Source organism: Sinocyclocheilus grahami, unplaced genomic scaffold (assembly GCF_001515645.1).
Source record: "Sinocyclocheilus grahami isolate Dianchi unplaced genomic scaffold, SAMN03320097.WGS_v1.1 scaffold17.1, whole genome shotgun sequence".
NCBI lineage: Eukaryota > Metazoa > Chordata > Actinopteri > Cypriniformes > Cyprinidae > Sinocyclocheilus > Sinocyclocheilus grahami.
In genome coordinates, this window is record NW_015505196.1 from 4,393,656 (window position 1) to 4,413,731 (window position 20,076).

A 20,076-nucleotide genomic window follows, 5' to 3' on the forward strand; every position below is an offset into this window, starting at 1 on the left:
TGGCACCTGCCCACACTGCCAAAAGCACCAAAAGTTGGTTAAATGACCATGGTGTTGGTGTGCTTGACTGGCCCGCAAACTCACCAGACCTGAACCCCATAGATTCTCTTTTGTCAAGAGGAAAATGAGAAACAAGAGACCAAAAAATGCAAATGAGCTGAAGGCCACTGTCAAAGAAACCTGGGCTTCCATACCACCTCAGCAGTGCCATAAACTGATCACCTCCATGCCACGCCGAATTGATGCAATAATTAAAGCAAAAGGAGCCCCTACCAAGTATTGAGCACATGTACAGTAAATGAACATACTTTCCAGAAGGCCAACAATTCACTAAAAATGTTTTTTTATTGGTCTTCTGAAGTATTCTAATTTGTTGAGATAGTGAATTGGTGGGTTTTTGTTAAATGTGAGCCAAAATCATCACAATTAAAAGAACCAAAAGACTTGAACCACTTCAGTCTGTGTGCATTGAATTTATTTAATACACAAGTTTCACAATTTGAGATGAATTACTGAAATAAATGAACTTTTCCATGACATTCTAATTTATTGAGATGCACCTGTATGTGACCTGCACTCTTAAAAATAAAGGTGCTTCACGATGCCATAGGAGAACCTTTCTATTTCACAAAAGGTTCTTTGTTGTGAAAGAAGGTTCTTCAGATTACAAAAGGGTATAAGAGATAGTTCTTTAAAGAGCCTTTGACTGAATGGTTCGTTGTGGAACCAAAAATGGTTCATCTATGGCATCACTTGAACCTTTTGAAGCACCTTTTTTTTCTTAAAAAAAAAACACGAGTGTGGCACGTTATATTGCTGGACGTATCCAGTCATAAAGGGAAGGACATGGTCAGCAACAATACTGAGGTTGGCTGTGGCAAAAGTATGCTAAGAAAATATCCCTTACACCATTACACCAGCACCACCAACCTGAACCGTTCATACAAGATGAGATGAATCCATGCTGTTTATGCCAAATTCTAACCCTACCATCTGAATGTTTAAGCAGAAATAAAGACTCATCAGATCAGGCAACCTTTTTCCATTCTGCTATTGTTCGATCTTGGTGAGCCCGTGCGAACTGTAGCCTCGGTTTTCTGTTCTTAGCTGACAGGAGTGGCACACAGTGTGGTCTTCTGCTGCTGTAGCCCATTTGCTTCAAGGTTCAACATGTTGTGCGATTAGAGATGCTCTTCTGCATACCTCAGTTGTAACGAGTGGTTATGAGATGCTGTTGCTTTTCTATCAGCTCGAACCAGTCTGGCCATTCTCCTCTGACCTTTGGCATCAACAAGGCATTGTCGCTGGCAGAACTGCCACTGAATAGATATTTTGTCTTTTCCTGACCATTCTCTGTAAGCCCTAGAGATGGTTGTGCATGAAAATCCCAGTAGATCAGAAGTTTCTGAAATACTCGGACCAGCCCATGTGGCACCACCAACCATGCCACGATCAAAGTCACTTACCTTTCTTCCCCATTCTGATGCTTGGTTTGAACTTTAGCAGATCATCTTGACCATGGCTGCATTTCCTAAACGCATCATAAGCTTAAGTACATTGTAGACCCATTGAAACCAATGGAGCTACGATCAACTTAAGCTTACGATGCTTTTGGGAAATACAGCCCATGTCTACATCCCTAAATGCACTTAGTTGCTGCTATGTGATTGGCTGATTAGAAATTTGTGTTAACAAGCAGTTGAACAGGTGTACCTAATAAATTGACCGGCGCTTGTATATGTGACTCTGGACCACAAAACCAGTCTTAAGTCGCTGGGGTATATTTGTAGCAATAGCCAAAAATACATTGTATGGGTCAAAATGATTGATTTTTCTTTTATGCCAAAAATCATTAGGATATTAAGTAAAGATCATGTTCCATGAAAATATTTGGTAAGTGTCCTACTGTAAATATATTAAAGCTTAATTTTTTATTAGTAATATGCATTGCTAAAAACTTCATTTGGACAAATTGGTTTTCCCAAATGCACATGCAAGAATCAAAATTAAAGAACCTGTGGAGCACAATTATATTTCTAACCTTCAAAGTCAACCTGCCCATCTCCATTGAGGTCAACATCCCTGAGGATCTCATCAATCTCTCTGTGGTTGAGCTGCTCTCCCATCAGCTTCTTCATGGCTTCCCTCAGTTCAGCCAGACTGATCTGACCATCACCATCGGAGTCAAACTGAGACAAAAAGATCAATTAAAAGGGGCGTGACTTCAGAAAACGTGGGAATACTGTACACTTGTCAGTAGCATGCAACACCAACCTCTCTAAAAGCATCTCTCAGTTCTTTTACTCCGATCATGTCTGCTGTCTCAGCCAGCATCTTTGGGCCCATCAGGTCTACAAAGTCCTCAAAATCCACTCTACCACCACCTAGTGAACAAACATACAATCATGTGAAAAGTATCATGGATACAGCCCAAATATATATGCTGCCAACTGAGATAAGGAAGTGCAATAATAACAAGGTTGCCACTCACAGATCTGCTGACTGAGTTCAATCAGCTCCATTTCTGTCGGCATGTAGCCCATCGTCCTCATGCACTCGCCCAGATCCTTACAGCTAATGAAGCCGTCCTTGTCTTTGTCAAATTCTCGGAAGGCTTCTTTCAACTCTGAAGGCAGAGAAATAATGAGAGAGAGCATCTTCCTCAGTTTGTTGACATTAAATGTGTAATCTGTCCAGTAAGAGGATTTTTAAGGATAAAGGTACAGTGATCACTCATTTCATTTGTTGGAGGAGTAGTTCATTCAAAACTACTCACACTTATGCAGTTGCAAAGCAATAGCTAATGCTTTTTTCTTCTTCCGTAGAACACAAAAGAAAACAATTAAATTATGAAACGAGCAGGATCTGTTAAGCTAAAAAAAATACTGTACAAAAGTATCATATAAGTGGTCCAAATGTCTTCTGAAGCCATACAATAGTACTGTGCCAAGAACTTGAATTCAGATTAAATCACAGCCATTAATGCTATTTTTTGATTACAGCGAAATGTGAATAAGAGCTATGAAACATTCTTTGAATTTCTCCTTTTGTGTTCCATAGAAGAAAGAAAAATAATTTGGTTGAATTAATAAATTAGATGTATCTTATCAAGGGATTTAGAGGAGACTGAAGGTAGATTTGTTTAAAATTGAGAGAGGTAATGGCAAGATATTCCACGTTGATGGAGGGAGAGAAGTCAATCAGGGAAGGAATCATATTACTTTGGATGGTGGGAGAGTTTAATGCTCTTAATCATATTATAAAGCATATCATTGATGTTGGATATCTCTGTACCTTCAATTTCCTCTGGCCGTAGATCTCTGTCCTGCAGTGAGTACAGATTTCAAAGAGACATACAGAGACAAACTATTAGGACAAACACACATATATGTAGCCAGGCACATACATACAAAACACACTCAAAAAACATGCATAATAATGAAAATTATAATAAATAAATAATACAAATAAATAATTAAAAATAGTATAATCATAACAAAATATAAATAATCAAAATAATTCAATTACATCATTTTTTTAATGGTTTAGTCATCCAATCATTATAAATGATGCTGAAAAATCATAGAAAATTTGGTTAGAAAGTGTGGGAACCCTGTATTATAATATTTCCTGTAATCTGCTTTGCATTGAGACTGTGCTTATTAAACTGTCACTCAAAGTACATTGTACCAGCGCGCCTCACGCACACCTGTCAGTCAGTGTTGCTGGGATCAACCATCTGCACACCGCTGCATGAACATGCAGGTGGATGAATGAAACACATGAGGCTCAGATCACCGGTCAGCACAAGTAAAAACAAAAGAAGTGCCTGCATGTAAAATGTGCTTTGAATCACACATAGCACTAATGCATGTATCTTCTTCTTTCCAGGGAAGATTCAGCTGATACAGACCATACTTGGTACCAGTACATATGCCATGGGCATGTTCTCCCAAAAAAAATCCACAGAATCATCCACAAAATGTATTTATAAACCCTGTTTTGGGGTTTATCACTGTTTCACCTATACAGTACAACACATACTGCACAATATACTAACAAATGTACAGGAATAGTTCACTCAAAAATGAAAATGTGCCAAAAATGTACTTAGACTCAGGCCATCCAAGATTTAGATGAGTTTGCTTCTTCATCTGAAGACATTTGGAGAAATTTGGCATCATTTGCTCCAAACAGTTGATAAAAATATTACAATAATCCACAAGTAATCCACACAACTCCATCAATCAATTAATGTCTTGCGAAAAGCTGTGTGTTTGTATTTAAACAAAAAATCCATTAAGATGTTTTTGACTTCAAACTTTTGCTTCTGGCTAAATTCCTTTATCCATAATATTGCTTTCCCCTGTTAAAAAGTCTCGTCAGGGGAGAAATATGCACAGATCAAACACTGTTTACAAACTTAAAACACCTGATGGATTTGTTTATTACAAATACCCAGCTTTTCACTTCACAAGATGTTAATTGATGGATGTGAATTGTGTGAACGTGCATTATTGTGATGTTTTTATCAGCTGTTTGGACTCTCATTCTGACGGCACCCATTCACAGCAGAGGATCCATTGGTGAGCAAATTATGTAATGATACATTTCTCCAAATCTGTTCAGATGAAGAAACAAACTCATCTACATCTTGGATGGCTTGAGGATGAGTACATTTTCAGCAAATTTTCATTTTAGGTGAACTATTCCTTTAATGAACTTAGAACTTATATACAGACCTACAGGCAGAAACTGAAATCAGCTAAACCTGTATTAAGTAATTAAGGACTTATGGATTTAATATTTTACTTAATAATACTGAGGTCCTGAAGCAAAACTGACTGATAATCACAGTGTTATGATATTATGGATTATACTGTAAGTTATCTAAGGATAGAAAAGCACACACATGGGATTGCGTGTTGTCAGATATTCATGTTCGTGGAAGAAACTCAGAACTCATGCAGAAACCCTGTTATTAAAACATTATCAACATAACTCCAAGTAAAAAAGAACAAGCAGAGCAATGAAATCTCAAATGAATCAACATTTATACATTACAAAAGTAAGATAATAACAAATGGTAGAGTGATTTGGATTTTGATCTGATTGACTGAGCCTGAGTTTTGGCAGTGGCCAGTCAGAACATATTCACACAGCTGGGGAGTATTTAGGCTGATTACTACCATGAATTGGCAAACATGATGCAAACAGCAGTAGGATAAGGTCACTATGGTGAACAGATTACAAGGGTCCAGGTTGCCAGGCAACAAATGGAGTCAAATGGAGTTCACATATCTTTTTTTTTTGTGACAATCAAGTGTAGGTCTACTCGCCCATACAATATACAATATATAGTTTTTACGTAGTCTGTTCAACATGCACCCTGGAGCCTCAATAAGTTCTACACTACTAAGCAGATAAAAATACAGTGATATTATTTGGTGAAAAAGGCTTTAGATAAATAAATAAATATGTCACAAACAATTTCAGGGAAATTTTCCATCTGTTTTGTCTTTGAAGCAATTTCTGCAGCTTACACCCTACTTTTCTATCCACACAAAAAATTATTCTGGGATTATCAGACAGATGTAGACATTGATATGAAACATTAAGCTACTATGAAACTACACACTTGTACACTTTTTCTCTTTGTAGTTTTCACCAGACTAACATAAGGATCTGATTATACTGCCAATGGTAGGTGAAAAATCTTCACCTCTTTGAAAAAAACATGCACAATGATTGTCTTTTTTTGTCCTGCAGAGACATAAGAGGTTTTTTTACCAAGATTCTCCCATGAGTAAAAAAGAACATTATACTAATGGCATATATAAACCACAGTTGACAGCGGAAGGATATTACACTGTCTCAGTCACATTGATCGGTACTCTAGGATCTACAGGAACTTAATAGAATGAGAGTAATTAGGTTGTAGAAATGCATTCATGGTAGGTTGTGCATTCATGTCTTTTATGAACACTTTAATGTGAATTGTTACATTTTAGTGCATTTAAATTTAAGCATCCTCACAAATCTGCATGAAGGACTTGGCAACATAAAAATGACCTGGTATTGACTCACAAAGAACAATGCGGCACAGCATCCTCCAGTCACAGGAATGGGAGATGATGGGTCATCATGAAAGTAATGGGGGCTCAAGGGAGGATTTGACTGAAGATGGATAAGACAGAAAATGATCATCTGATTCCCTGATGGAAATTCTGACACCGATGTTCTGTGTCCACACCATTCATTGTCTAAAAAAGGTGTGTTTGTAAGTGTGTGTGTACATACGAGTTGAGCCTGAGCGAAGCTTTGTCGGAGAAAGATGCAGGCCGGGCCCACGATGTTGTGTAGCATGGTACAGTTCTGAACCAGAGCACATATCGGCTCCTCAAACTGCTGCCCCAACTCTTCATCATCCTCATCCTCAGCTGCCGCATCACCGCTGCCTCGAACAACGGCAGATGCCAATGGCAGTCCACTGCCTTCCAGGGGCGGGATCCCCTTTGCAAGGAACCATTTCGTTATGCACCAGACAAAATCACAGTCTGTATGTCTATACTATAAATTACAAATATATTTTTTTTAATTTCCTGGGAACCAAATCAGTTCTCAAAAAAAGAAAAGAAAACAAGTTCAGTGGAACACGAAAGGAGACGTTTAGCAGAATGTCTGACCTGCTCTCTTCCATATATTAAAAGTGGATGGGGACCAGGGACTGACAAGCTTTAAAAAAGCACCATAAAAGCATCACAGAAGTGCACTATATTACAAATCTTCTGAAGCCATATGATTGCTTTGTGTGAAGTAAAGAGTGAAATCTGATTACTGGAAATCTTAAAAATCCTGCCCAAAAGCCATCGTTACCATTCAGTTTTATTGTAATAGAGCAGCTTAGACATTCTTCTATAAATATTATGTATAGTCATATTTGGAATGACATGAATGTGAAGATATTTATAATTGATCATTATATATAGTACTATTCAAAGGTTTGGGGTCAGTAAGGGTTGTAATTTATAAATAATTAAGTCTCAAGTAATTAATAATTTTCTTCAGCAAGAATGCATTAATTTGACACACAAAAAAACATTTATAATGTTTACAGTATTTTCCAAAATTCTATTTTAAATAAATGTTGTGCTTTTGAACTTTTAAAGAATCCTGGGGAAAAAAGTATGCTTGTTTACACAAAAATATTAACCAGTACAACTCTTTATAGCATAGATAATAATAAAAAAACATTCAGCATATTCTGCATATCAGAATGATTTCTGAAGGATCATGTGACAGTGAAAACGGTGGTAATGACTGGTTAAAATTCAGCTTGGCCATCACAGGAATACATTGTAATTATTTTAAAATAAGCTGAAGCAAAACAAAGTTATCTTAAATTATAGTAATATTTCCAAATAATAGTTTTACTGTATTTTTGATCAAATGAATGCAGTCCTCATCAGCATAAGAGACTTCTTGTTAAACCCCCCAAACTTCTGAAGTGGTGAAATGTTCATTTAAGTTTGTACATTACAAATATTGCAACTTAATTCACACACTTCATTTCAACAGATTAATTTATCGCACCATAATACTTTCTGCAAAAGGCCAAGTAAGTATGAATAGTTTCAAGTAATTTTCTGAATCAGTCTCACTAATCTACAACTTCTAAAATAGTCTTTTTAAAAAACTAATATAGTTCTTACCTTCTTCATGCTGCTTCTTTTAGATGGCTTCGCTCCCATCATTTGTATTTCTCTAATTGTCACTGCTCCAACTCTTTCTTGTCATCTCTGTCCCTCCCCTCCCTCTTTATCACTCACTCTTGGTTCCTGTCCTCAGAATATTACGTAAACTTTGTGACACACGATCCCTGTCATCAGAATATCCCAAGAGGGGGCGGAGCTGTTTAAACAAGAGGTGATGGGTAGTGATGCTAATACCACCAAAAACAGTCACGGCATGCTTTGGGAAGCAGTGAGACCTATCCCTTCAGCCAGAAACGGCATTTCCAGGGTTTTCTGAGCACTCTAATCCTGATGCTCTCGGACCTTGCATCTGTTGTCTGTTTTCCCTCTCTGCACGTTTTTTTCTTCCCCCTTCTTTCTTTTTCCATGTTCTCTCACATCCTTATTTTGCCTTGTGACAGACTCTAATCGCACTTGTTCTACTGCAAGTGACTGGCACAGTACAAAATAGGATGGGATGGAGGGATGAGGAGAGAAATGGACAGAGAGAGAGAGAGAGCAAAGGGGTGACAAAGGTCTGCATAATCCACAACATTCCAGATTACATGGTGAGTGCAACGCAGCTGGCAGTACTGATAAGGGAATGTAGAATTGTAGAAAGATTGTAGAGCGCAGGTAAACAGCCATCAGATGGTTTTTAGAAGGGTGATGAGCTGCAATGTCAGGGGTCAGAGGTCAAAAGGGTCAGCTGAGAGGATAGATGGATCCAAATCAGCACTTATAATAAATGTCAATGTAGAAAACAGGAAAAAAATGTATAAACAGGTAAATATTGTTATATAGCTTATTAGTTAGTTACTATATGTTAAGTTATACAGTACTATACATAGCAATGCATGTTACTATACAGTATATGTTACTATATTGTACTATATTATAAAATATTACTATATTTACTATATTACTATATGATCTATTTTCCTTTAGGTGAAAGACTGTTATAAACAAACAAACAAACAAATAAATATCTGAATGACAGCTATCCCCGGACCCACCAACATGGTTGTTTGTTTTGCTCTAATCTACTCATAACTCCCAAAATATAATATTCTGGGCAAAGATCTAATTCTTGGTATTAGAGGGAGAAAAAACATTTTACAGTGGCTTACAGAATTACTTTACAGTGTTATGATTAACATCAATAACACTGGTGGAAATTAAATTATGTTTGTCTATAAGATTTGATGGGTTTAAACATGTAGGTGAGCGCAAAACATGTTTACAAGTAAGATGAGTTTTCGGTCCAGATCAAGGTATTACTGTATTCAAACCCACATTCATGCAATATTACAACGTAATCTCTTTATTCCATGCTAGGCTTTCTCTCACATTCTCTTTTATACACAACTAAGATATTTTAAGATCAGTTAAAAGATCATTGTGCTTAAAAGCTCTTTAGGTGGAGACAAAGTAGGCATACACAGATAGAGATGTAGGGCTGTTTCGTAATACAACAAAATATGGCATTTTAATGTTTTAACGTAGACTTTACTAAATCTCCCTAGCACAAGAGGGCAGCGTAAATTCAGTATGAATGATTTAAATATGAATAATTATTTTTTTCTTTATGTATTTTAAATAAAAGAGGGATCTTCTAGCTAGAGCTATATATTTTGCTTTTTCCAGATTCCTTTCTATCTACCATCAGCAGCTGTATTATGGCTATATAACCACTAGAGGGAACCAAACAAGCATTTTTGATATTATGTAATGTTTACAAAGTGATAGACCTGGGATGAAAAAGCAGAATTTCATATTTTTCATAAGATGATTCTAAGATGAAAGAAAAAATAAATAAATACATTTTAAATTAAATTAAATTAAATTAAAACATTACCACACAAAAGTTTGGACTTTAAAAATATATATATTTATGCATTATCTTAAAGCCCTTTTGTTCTATCTAAAGGCTTAGGCGTAAATGCTTAAAATTAGTTTTGTTTACATATTACATATTACAAATGTTGTGCATGTGCAAAACTAAAACTAAAACTATTTTATTAGCATTTTAAATGGATGAGTTGGACCCAGTGGTGGGTTGTCAGGGCCAGCAAAGCCTTCTCTGCTGACCTAAACAGTATCAGAATCACAGATTTAGTTTTAATATATTTTTCCATGAATGTGTATTAAATTATTTCCAATAGTCTATTCTCTTCATTTCATAGCTTTTCTCTTGGTTGCATTGCTTCCAGCAGTGTATGTTTATATTAGAGCTTTTATCCAATCATATTTCAGCAATCGTGTTGCCAGGGTCAAATAAATCTGCCTTAAGGCCTTCAGAATTAACAGTGCAGGCGTTAAAATCAATGTTAGCTTAAATCAGTTTGTCTTAAATCAGCTTAAATAATTGTTTATGGCAATGTAACCGTTGCTTTAACCAATCAGATTTCGAGTTGGCAACACCAGGGCCATCTAGCTGGCTAACGATAACGTCTGTTATGTAGTGCCCTGTTATACTGCATTACTGTGTAATATGTATGGTTTCTATAGCCGTGGCATCATTATGATGGTATGAAGAGATGGATTAATTCATGTAGGACGCCACTGAAGGCCTAGGTGTAAAGTGCACGGCCCGCCACTGGTTGGACCGGAGAATGAGGGACAATGTGGAGAGGGATGATGATAGTTTATGCTCTCAGTATAAACTAACCAATCACAACAAATATTCAAACATTCAAATGACACAACGCATTGTTCTTCCAAAGATGCTGTCAAAAACGAGAAGAAATTGAATTAGCTTAATTTCTAACAATCATTATCAGAGGTAATATGTCAAGAAAATTAGCTTCTAGTGTACTTAACTGCGTTATAAAGCATACTTGTGTTGAACGCCAAGTGAAGAAAGGCTTTCAAGTGAAATAGAAATGGATCTCGAGTCAAAACAGGTGCAACGACGTGGTCATATATAAATTTGCCATAATGAAGCAGTGGAAGATAAAGTTCATCTATAGGTGAGTTATGAAATGGGGTTCTCCATTCATTTGTAAAGCCCACTATGTTTAGCTTGACCTGTATTTAACTGGAAAGTGGTGACTGGAAAAATTAAACATTTGACACTTTTATGTCCCAGGGCAGGGTTGATATTTATGAAAACCTACAGCTTTAAAGGGATAGTTCACCCAACAATGAAAATTCTGTCATTAATTACTCACCCTCATGTCGTTCCAAACCCATAAGACCTTCGTTCATCTTTGGAACACAAATTAAGATATTTTTGGTGGAATCTGAGAGCTTTCTGACCCTCCCATAGACAGCAACACAACTGACACGTTCAAGGCCCAGAAATGTAGCAAGGACATCGGTAAAATAGTCCATGTGACATCAGTGGTTTAACCGTAATTTTACAAAGCTACGAGAATACTTTTTGTGCATAAAGAAAACAATAATAACATAATTTATTCAACAATTCTTCTCCCCAAATGACCATTTTCCGCCATTTTGGAGAGTACCCCAGAACGTAATCAGCATTGCTTGCGTTCAGCATGCGCGTGCTGTCTACTGAACGTAAACAACGCTGATTATGTTGACCCCAATATTGACCCTGTAATGCATGTATGTACACCAGGGATCCTCAAATCTGGCCTGCAAGATCCACTTTCCTGCAGAGTTTAGTTCAAAGCCTAATCAAACACACCTGGGCATGCTATTCAATGTCTTCAGGTTCATTAGAAAATCATAGGTAGGTGAGTTTGATCAGGGTTGGAACTAAACTCTGCAGCACATTGGCCGTCCAGGGCAAGATTTGAGGAACCCTGATGTACACTGTTATTTGACAAATTAAACAAACATGTGAAAAGAGTTTATTTTCCTTTAGTGCACAGGGCCAAAAGTGCCCATTGGTTTCAAACATTTAGCCTTTGTTTGGCATACTTTTTTCACTCTGCTTCTGTTTGTCTGTGCCAGAGTTGACTAAGATATCAAGAAGAGTTTATCTGTGTATGTGTTTTATTACCATATGAACATATGGTAATAAAACCTACTGCAATATTTGATTTGATTAATCTAGGAAGGAGGCTACTTTGAGTAATATAAAATACACACTAGTTCTTATACTTCCATTTTTAGTTATAACTTTAATAGCTTATATAAAATGTAGAAAATAGTAATAATAAAGAGAGGGTATGTCCAAACCTTTGACTAGCAAACAAACATTGAATGGAAGGGATGTAATCTTGTAAATGATAGGTAAATCCTATGAGGTTCCTTCTGAATTCTGTGGGTGAGGATTATAACCAAAATCACACACACCCAAACCTCAGCTAAAAAGAAGAACATTTCAGCTAGTATATTTATACAATTTTACAATTAAGATTCAAACATTTTATTATTTTTTTAAAATATGGATTTTTCAAGATAATTGAAAAACTATTCCTTCCTGCATCAAAGTTTAAAGACAAATTAATTTAAGCAAAAATCATGATTATACATGATGCATGTGAGTTTGAGTTTTCTTAAATGTGCTCTATAATGTTTTTACTTTTTGCGTACAATCAGTCATTTAAAAGCACGGGTAACACTTTATTTTAAGGTGTTCTATTATAATAACAATAAATTACGCATAATTACATGCAAGTAACCCTAAGCCAAACCCTAATCCTAACCCTAGCCATAGGTAGTTAACTAATATAACTCAGTACTTAAATGTATAATTGCACTGTAACAAGGACACCTTAAAATAAAGTGTAACCTAGTAGGGAACTCCTGCAGCGTTAGCCTCCCAGGTTTTGACTTCAGCATTCTATAATTACGCCAGATCATAGAGCAGGTATTCCCAATGCTTCCAGTTGTGCAACCTTGACAACGGCCCAGACAGACAGCACACACAGACCCCAGTCTCTGAGGAAAAAGTTCAGTAAATGTTCTCTCCTTACTAGTGCAGAGAAGACCAAATGCTTGTGAATTATGATCTGACTAACATTTGCATCCAATAACAACGGCAGCATTTTTTAGCATGCCTATTGACTTTATAAGTATCAGTCAATCTGCCGTTCTCATTCCCTCCATCTCTCTGGAAACAACAACTGCAAACATATATGCATTTATGTGCATATCTGCATGCATGGATGCATGTAATCCACACTGAAGTCAAAGAGTCAGTCGCTTTCTGTTAAAGCACTGGTGCATCAAAGAGCGTGTCTTACTCTAAACCTTAGACTTCGATCATCAGTGGACTAATCCACATCTACATTCACATTAATAAATCAGCACGGGTTTATCTGCTTAGCACACATTTCTCACTCTTAGACATCCATGATTGTGCATTTAACAAGCTAACCCACTTTTTGTATATCCTATTTACTCATATGCACAGGCAGATTAGTGTCTTCCCATTGGAACACAACCTTACATTAAAACGGCACATTTTGAAGTGATAGTTCACCCAAAAATGAAAATCTGTCTTTATTCTGTAAACGGGGTCCAAAACAACACTGGACCCCAATGACTTTTATTGTGTCAGAAAACCCCCCCTGAGACATTCTTCTGAATATCTACTTTTGTGTTCCAAAGAATTCTCACTCGTAATTGTTTTTTATGTAATAAAGAACCATTCGGCGACACTGCACAGAGCGGCTCCTAATTGGGTTACCAGTGGAGACCTGGTCTCTGATTGGTGGATTAAATTATTCTATTGTAAGACAGCCAGACAACTGACCTACAGACGGTGAAATGTAGAGCGTCTCGTTTCTGTTGATTCAAACAGCTTCTGTACTTGTTTATGTGTATATGTGTGTGGGCTATAGAGGTGATTTGGGTTGTCTGCTGTATATTGGTGGGCTGTCGATGGATTAAGGCCAAAACACAAGAGAAGAGACAAGCAACAGAGAGACACGGAAGCAGAGATGAAAAAAGATGTCAACCGAAAGCAGAATGTTTGTGTGGCTGTCAGCACGTGATGTATCCTACAGTCACACAAATATTTTCATTTTTCACACTTTTTAATTTGACAAAACTACAGCTTGATTAAAAATGACACAATAAGTGATGTTTTCCTTGTTTGGCAGCATTTCCATGTGACCAGGAAACCAAAATTTAGGGAATTGGTGGAAAATAAAAATAGATGGGGCAGTTCATATTGATCTGATTAAGATATTTTCTTCTTCTGAATTGAAGCAAATATACATGCATTATTTTACAGTTATACATATGATATAGGATAAGGTTCTTCATAGACATCAATGATTCCATGAAGAATCTTAAACATCCATAGATACTTTTCAATGCACAAAAAGTTCTTTATACTGGAAAAAAAAGTTATTTAGATTCTTTACTTTAGGTTGTTTAGATTTTTATTTTTAAGAACTGTCCAACTAAAAATGGCTCTACTTCTACATGGATGTCCACATATATTTTTTATGCAAACTATTACGGGCAAAATTGTTTGGAGTGGTGGAAATGACTGCACAAGTGAGAGACGGTTGTAATTTGTGTAAAAGAAGTCAATATTTTTTCATATAAATCAATAAACAAGACATACAATTTCTTGTACTAAAATCAACACTATGGAGCAAAAAGACACCAACATTGTGATTTCAACATTTGGGATAATGGACTGTTGCATACATAAATTAGATGTTTTAAAAATTCTGTAGCAAAAATAACAAGCGTTGGGTTAAGTGTTTAGTTTGTGGTATGCTGGATGTACGGCTGTCCCCACATCTAGTGATATGTTATTATTATGATGGCCAAAGCTGGAGTGTTCACAAGAGTGTTCTTGTGAGTGAATCAGTTTTTAGATCTGATCTCTTGAGTCGTTAATCTCACCCATATAATCCTCCCCTTCTCAATCAATCTCTCTTATTCTTTTTTCTTTTATCCCTCACTCTCTTCTCCCATGCCTTTCACTCCTCCTCCTTTCTTCCCTCTCAGAGTTTTTGTTTTTCTTTGATTGAGTGATATGATATCTAAGATTTAATCTCTACATTGTAGATGAGTTACCCTTTCTCAGACTTATGTTTTTCTTGGCATGTTCAGCATGAAACTATACAGTATATTGTTATTAGATTCTGACACATTGCAAAGGATAACATTTAGTGTATTGTTATTACCTTCTTTTAAATTACAATCATTCATTAACTTTTATGTTATTTTTGGGGTCTGAGAGACCTTAAAAGTTTTTAAAAGGCAAAAAAATAATTGTTTTGTATTGTTTTTTTAAGTTTTGAAATAAGTATTATTAATGTTATTAAGTCGGTCCTGTTCAAAGAATTTGAAGGTTGATAGATTTGGTCTTCACATTAAGTTTAGTGAATTAGTGAAAAGTGAAATAAAGAGATTTAATGGAAAGCTGTGCTAGTTTCATATCCAATGCGTTTGGGAAGGCAAGCTTTAAAGAATGAGGTGTGGTGAATAATAGATAATACATAATACTCTTTCACCTTTTACTCCAGTACAGAGCCATAATCCTCTGAAAGCAGAGAGTTTGTCAGAAAATTATTATTATGATTACTGCTGTATGAAAGGGTTTAAGAATGGATAAACTACAGACTGGAAAGCGTAAGCGTGAGGAAAGTGTATATGAAGGGAACAATTCTATGTTTCTATACAGATTTTTCAGCAATGAACAATGGTGGCATGTTCATTAAAAAAAAAAAGATTTTTAAAGTAATGTAATAACTTTTGGTCTTGTTTTACAAAAACATACTAATTCAGTCTGTCTGCTTCACAATTTCATGTTTAAAAGTGAAAATTGTACACCTTTTTTTTTCAGTGACAGTTTAATATTTCCTGACCATTTAAAATATTTTAGCTCCCAATGTGTATTATTATTAGTAGGGCTGTCAGTTTAACACGTTAACTTAATTAATTAGTTATGAAAAATAACGTGATTAAAATATTTTAATGCATTTAACGCACTGACCCCGCCCCCCAGACCTGTACGTCATCTTACATGTCATACAGTTGACTGTTGACAAATATGATGCAGGGCAACAACTCCATAAATGCAGTTATGCTCTAAAATTCAAGATATTGGGGCAAAAAAATGCCCCTGTTGTATGAGTTTTTGTCTCATATTTATATCATATGATAAGCGATATTACACGAGCAGCGAGAGCGATATCACACGAGTGCTGTTTTTGTCACGAAGAACACGAATGCAAATGTGATTTTATACAACAGTTGAGTAAATAATAAGTTAATATTGTTCAAAATTTAAACACAATATTGTGCGTTTTGATCAATTTTACCAACGCAAATATTACCTATAAAATCACAGCAGAACGTTGTGCGTCTCCGAGCAACACAGCCATGTTTAGTTTCTGAATGAATCTGCGGTTTAAACTAATCGTGTGAACCAATGATTCAGTAGCCCATTTAAACCCTGTGTTCCATTCGGAAGGACTCATCCCTATGCCCTAATCCCTTCCCGGAGTGAGAGCTTTGAAGGGTTGAAGGGTGTAGGGCAGTGTTTCCCAACCTTTTTTTAGTCGCGGCACCCTTTGGAAATTTTAAGAAACTTGTGGCACCCTACAAAATTAATTTTGTCACAATATTTGAATTTCTAACTTCGATATGATAATTTGAAAAGTATAGATATTCGGTACAACAGGGAAGAACTGCAGAATATAATGTCATACAGATATTTTTAATATGGCCACTTATACCACGCACTAAATCCACACTATCTTGAATACCGCTCCGGAGCAGTATTCGAGGTTTAGTGTATCCCATCATGCATCATGTTTTGGAAATAAATCGTGAGACTTTTTGCCGAGATCTTGCGAAAGGTCACAGAAACCTTTCCAATGTAAGTTGAATATTAATATAATAATTAGATATTACATATAATTTGGTAGAAAAACAGTGTTTTTACGTTTTATTGGTGCAAAGATGAGTAGTGGTGATATTTATTTTGTACAACATTTGCAACTGCTTTTTATCACTTAATTAGAAGCACCACAAATTAAAATTATATCATGTTATAGGGACTACTGAACAGACATTTAGACGTTGATTTTAAAATGTAAAGTATTTAAAATTAAAAATAAAATAAAGCTATGTAAGCGCTTGCATTTTTACAACATTATAAGTGTGTCCCATCAGGTAATGAAAAGTTCTACACACACTTGTGGTCTTCATCCTCACTTGAACACTTGGGCCAAATACAGGAAATACGTAGTCAAGTGGTCAAGTGCAAAGACCGCGAGTGTGGGTATTTGGACAAGGCAGACGTCATCATGCATGATGCAAAGAATCTGCACAAAGGATCATGGGAGCCCAAAGTGTCCATCAGTTGTACCCTTCGAAATCCTTCATTCCGAAGGACCCTTTGAAGTGGCCAGTTTTGAGCACTTCGGTTTGGAACGACCCTTCAATATGGTGGCCATGATTGTTTTCACTCCGAAGTGCCCTTCGGAGGGCGATATATCCCGTTTTGAATGCACCGATAGAGAACCATTTACTGAATTCCTGAATGAATCAGCCAAATTAACGAATTGACTCATAAAGACATTTACCGCCATCTGCTGGTAGTTTTAGTTTCTTCTTTAGAGTATCATTTCATTTATCTAAACAACATTAAAGGGATAGTTCATCAAAAAAAAAAATCTGTCATAATTTACTCTCATGTTGTTTCAAACCTGAATGACTTACTTTCATTTGCACAACATAAAAGAAGGTATTTTGAATACTGTTGGTAACTAAGCTGTTTTGGTCACTAGTGACTTTCAGTGCATGACTTTCAGTGCAAAAATACTGAGATGTTTCTCGAATGATCTTCTTTTATGTTCCATACTTTATGTTAGGCTATTGTAGCCTAAACATGTAACACAATAATAGGTTTAAATGATCTCTTGGGGGTATTTTTTACAGACAAATTTAGTTTGCGATTAATTAAATTAATTAAATTAATTAATCGCAGCACCCTGTGATTAATAAGATAAAAAATTTTAATCGACTGACAGCCCTAATTATTACATAAAATGTCTAAGCACAATGCAGGCATCAGATAACTTTTGACCAACATTTGATCATTCAACATTTGAAACAGGCTTTTTTGAATAACGTAGGGGTCCATACTAGGAGAACTAGTGTCATGCCAACTAATAAGTAACATTGTAGTAAAACATTTTTTTAACATCATGTAGCCTACTTAACATGAAACATTAAAGAGCACAACTCATAAACTGCAAATAACCCAGACACTACAGAATCCTGACTAGCGGTCTTTGAGTTAATTGAGCAAAAAAAAATCCTTCAGGGTACCACATGCCCATGTGACCCATTCTCAAATAGAGACCCTCATTCAGAATCACACAAAAACCGCTTTTGGAGTTTTCACAGTATCCATCAGCATAATAATAAGCACTATTTAATTAGCAATCACAGCGCCTCTTTTTTAAATAGTATATGACAGACCCGATCACCGTTTTTAGTTCAAGTGTAAATTGTAACATCAAACACTTAATGAAGAAAGTTTTGCATAAACCCCTGTTTAAAGTTCACTGCCTGTAAATTAGCTCATTGTGGTGCAGAGTTCAGCGAACCAAAACATTTGTTTAAATCAAGCCAATGACTGAAAATACAAGAGCTCACAGTTCACCTCAGCACAACACAAAACCATAAATAACTTCTCGTGTGACACAGCAGCCCATACCTGACCAAAGACGGATGCCACAATGGGTCTGAGTTTCCTGCGCTCCGTCTCTACTCTGAGGGGCTCTGTGTCAGGGTCAGTGGGTGAGTTCAGACTGGGGGTTTTGGTTTTGGGTGGCCGTTTGAAGCTGCCGCCGCCTGAAGAGGTGCTCCATCTCCTCAGCTTCTCTATCTTCTTCCTGAAGGACCCCTACATTTACAGTATGGAGCAGAAGAGCATTTTATGATCTAATTAAAGCTCCAATTATGAAATGTGGATACCAGGACTAGTTGTCACATGGGCTATATATCAATAACGATTAGATTTTGAGGAAAGTACAGTCACACAAGTACTTGTACAACAGTTGTACATCTTTTTTTTAAAATTCTGTCCTCCTATAATTGATTGTATTATAGACTACCATTTAAATTATTATAAATTATATTATACAATATTATAGTTTGGGGTCAGTAAGTTTTTGTTGCTAAATTGTTATTAATAAATCCTGAAAACAAAGCATTTCGATTTCCATAAAAAAAATAAAGTAAAAATTTGCAGGACAACATTTCAATTGATATTAATAAGAAATGTTTGTTGAGCATCAAATCAGTGTATTAGAATAATTTCGCAAGGCTGTGACACTGAAGAATGATGCTAAAAATTCAGCTTTGCATCACAGGAATAAATTATATTTTAAAATATATTCAAATAGAAAACAGTTATTCTAAATTGTAATAATATTTAACATTTTTGTTGTTTTTACTGTATTTTCGATCAAATTAATGCAGCCTTGATAAACATAAGAGACTTATTGTAAACACATTTAAAAAAATCGCAGGACCCCAAACTTTTGAATGGTAGTGTGTATATACTGTATATATATATATATATATATATATATATAATATTTATTATTATTGTATAATTGAATGTTTAATTACAGTTTCTGTTTGTCATATTTTTAGTGTTTCTTGAATTGTCTTGTGTTTAAAACTGTTTTACAGTTTATATTTTGCTGAAAACTTAATGGTAGGATTAATGGCAGGTTCCATGTGTCTGTATCTTTGCAATAATGGTTAAATAGTGTATAAAAACTTTTTGATTGTCAAAATTAGAAGGTATGTGCCTGTCCAGAAAAAAAGTGTGACTAAAAAGTGTGACAACCAGCCCCAGTCTTTCTGATTTACTTCAAGCCTTTTCATTAACATAATTGTTCATTACACATACAAAGTGTCAATCTGGCAAACTTACTACATTTTCAATCATTTGTGCTCCATCTCATAGGCTAAGACTCAAAGGTCACGTACCTTTTTGACAATCTTGTCTTGAGGAACCTCAATGGTTTCCATGCTGTCTGCTTCCATTGACATCTTTCTCTGTGATGACTGATGAGCATTAATGCTTTTCTATGGCTGTGACTTTCTTCCTCTCACTCTGTCTGTTTAGATTCTGTTGCTGAAAATTACATTGAGTGTTTCCATCTCTGCACATCACTCACCCCTCCTTTCTCTCTCTCTCTTCCCCCCTCTCTCGCTCACATTCTCATCATTCAGTCTCTCTCAATCTGTTCCTCTCTAAAACTGTCCCTCCTTCTCTCGTTCTCTCTCACTCATTCATATGTAGGTTCTCTGTCTCCTCCCCCTTTGCTGTAAAGAAGTAAATATAGCAAATATTTTCCCATTTCCAGACATGTGAGACATGTTGTGAATTCATGAACAGTGATAAAAGAAAACTATACGATTCTTTTGA

General features: G+C 35.9%; 1 protein-coding gene across 2 annotated transcripts in view; it reads right to left on the reverse strand.

The window, feature by feature from the left end:
• LOC107551591 (calcium-binding protein 2-like) overlaps positions 1 to 19,865 on the reverse strand; it is a 25,864-nt gene extending 5,999 nt beyond the window's left edge. Inside the window, exons 1-6 of one of the 2 annotated variants that reach the window (XM_016233267.1) lie at positions 19,635 to 19,865; positions 18,349 to 18,537; positions 3,295 to 3,325; positions 2,492 to 2,626; positions 2,275 to 2,384; positions 2,042 to 2,189 (exon numbers count right to left, since the gene is read on the reverse strand). In XM_016233267.1, coding sequence (XP_016088753.1) covers positions 2,042 to 2,189; positions 2,275 to 2,384; positions 2,492 to 2,626; positions 3,295 to 3,325; positions 18,349 to 18,537; positions 19,635 to 19,697 — 676 coding nt within the window. In that variant the 5' untranslated portion in view covers positions 19,698 to 19,865. Of the gene's footprint in view, positions 1 to 2,041; positions 2,190 to 2,274; positions 2,385 to 2,491; positions 2,627 to 3,294; positions 3,326 to 6,300; positions 6,514 to 7,712; positions 8,187 to 18,348; positions 18,538 to 19,634 lie in introns of those variants that run through there. The other variant, XM_016233261.1, reaches the window with a different exon arrangement.
• Positions 19,866 to 20,076: the final 211 nt, after the last annotated feature.